This window comes from Terrapene carolina, unplaced genomic scaffold, assembly GCF_002925995.2.
Source record: "Terrapene carolina triunguis isolate 2854851 unplaced genomic scaffold, T_m_triunguis-2.0 Scaffold194, whole genome shotgun sequence".
In the NCBI taxonomy this organism is placed as follows: Eukaryota; Metazoa; Chordata; order Testudines; family Emydidae; genus Terrapene; species Terrapene triunguis.
In genome coordinates this window covers 5378258-5379871 of record NW_020664545.1, presented here as the reverse complement: position 1 = coordinate 5379871, position 1614 = coordinate 5378258, and the positions used below count along the sequence as shown (strand labels likewise).

Sequence of the window (1614 nt, the reverse complement as noted above, 5' to 3'; positions counted from 1 at the left end):
GTCCACCTCCCCAATCCCCCTCCCACCTGCCTCGCCCCTCCCAGGTTTGGCCAAGGCCAGGTGTGGAAGCGCCACAGGGCAATGAACATTTTCCATTTCCACAGCACTTTTCCTCCCCAAGCTAGAACCCCAGTGAAATGCAGCCACCTCTGGGGTGGTGGCCACAGAGCCTACAGCACGAGAGCAGTGGAGCGGGCCCATGACGGGGCAAGAGGCCAAGGGCATCCATGCGGCAGGGGCAAGCAGAGAGACACTAACGCGGAGGATGAACGTGGGGCTTTGGAGCCCGCAGTGATCTCTGTGCTGCTGGATGTCGCGTTCCAAGCTGCACGTGCTTCCCATGCAGGCTCCTCCGTCACCGCCCCATCTTCATCCAAGCCCCGGGCAGCTTCACAAGGAGGATCCCCCCCAGATACAAAGAACTGAAAGGCTCCAGGCCAGGACTGCGGCAAAACCTACCCACAAACCTTACAGTCCTGCGCAGGAAGGAGTTGAAGTTGCAACCGCCGGCGTTGATGCTCCCCTCCGACCCACTGCGCCCCTTCAGCTTGGACTGCAGGCAGTAGATGATGCCTTCCCCGACCATGATCTGGGGGAAGAGCAGAACTCAGTGTGGGCCACACAGGCTTGTTGGCAAGTCAGAGCGAGGTGTATAAATGTAGACGTTTTGGCACAGGGGCAGGTCCTACCCTCTCCCAGCAGGGGGCGCTGTAGGGAGCGGGGCAGGAGCGCTGGCAAGAGGTGGGGGGGGAGCTCCCAGGTACTCCAGTCCTGACCTCTCCCAGCAGGGGGCGCTGTAGGGAGCGGGGCAGGAGCGCTGGCGGGGAGCTCCCAACTACTCCAGTCCCAACACAACACACATTCCTCTCCCGCACACCCTACCATTGCCCTGTCATACCAGGTGGCTGGTGTACAGGGGCCCCGAAACCTGGCCCAGCTTTGCATTGTCTCTGCAAGAGCCCCAGGTGCCGGGGCTGCTCTGGGGCAGGGGGCATCGGGGCGGAGGGGCCTTTGAAGAAGGGGCACAAGTTAGGGCTGCCATAGCCTGTGCCTGGGGCTGTACGGGCCCCTGCGGTCTCTGAAGAAGACCCACTCTCCAGAAGGTCCCTCCAGGCCTCTCCCTTCCCTCGCCCCCTTGTCACAGCCCTCCCGGCCCATGCGGAAAGAGAAGCCCCCCCCGGCTTGGTGCCGGCTACGTACCGAGGCGGCAGGAGCAGCGAAGGCCAGGCTGAGAAGCATCAGCAGAGGAATCATCTCCTCATTGGTCTCCACGTAAGGCATGGACAGGGCCCGGTCGTAGCACTGGAAACCCACCTTGGCTGGCTTGAAGAGGTCGGTCAGCTCCAGGAAATACAGCGTCACGATGGAGGAAGCCACGATCGGGAGCTGGGCGAGGGGCAGGAAGGAAGCAAGCGAAGAGGTGAGTCAGGAGGAGCATGGTCAGGTGGGCTCAGTTTCATCCCCCTGCCACGCTACAGACCTGCCTTCGAGGGCCTCAGGGCAAAATCACCCTCTAAGGCAAGTCAGGGGTGTCCCTGTAGTCAGTAGACACCACTCCCTTTTCTGGAGCTGGGAATAGAACCCAGGAGTCCTGACTCCCAGTCACCCCCACAA

At 62.0% G+C, this 1614-nt stretch overlaps 1 protein-coding gene across 1 annotated transcript in view; it reads right to left on the bottom strand.

The window, feature by feature from the left end:
• The window catches only part of PLPPR3 (phospholipid phosphatase related 3), a 12522-nt gene that overhangs the window by 3546 nt on the left and 7362 nt on the right, over positions 1-1614 (bottom strand). The window contains exons 3-4 of the mRNA XM_026654975.2: positions 1201-1386; positions 460-589 (exon numbers count right to left, since the gene is read on the bottom strand). Of these exons, the coding sequence (XP_026510760.1) occupies positions 460-589; positions 1201-1386 (316 nt within the window). The remainder of the gene's footprint in view (positions 1-459; positions 590-1200; positions 1387-1614) is intronic.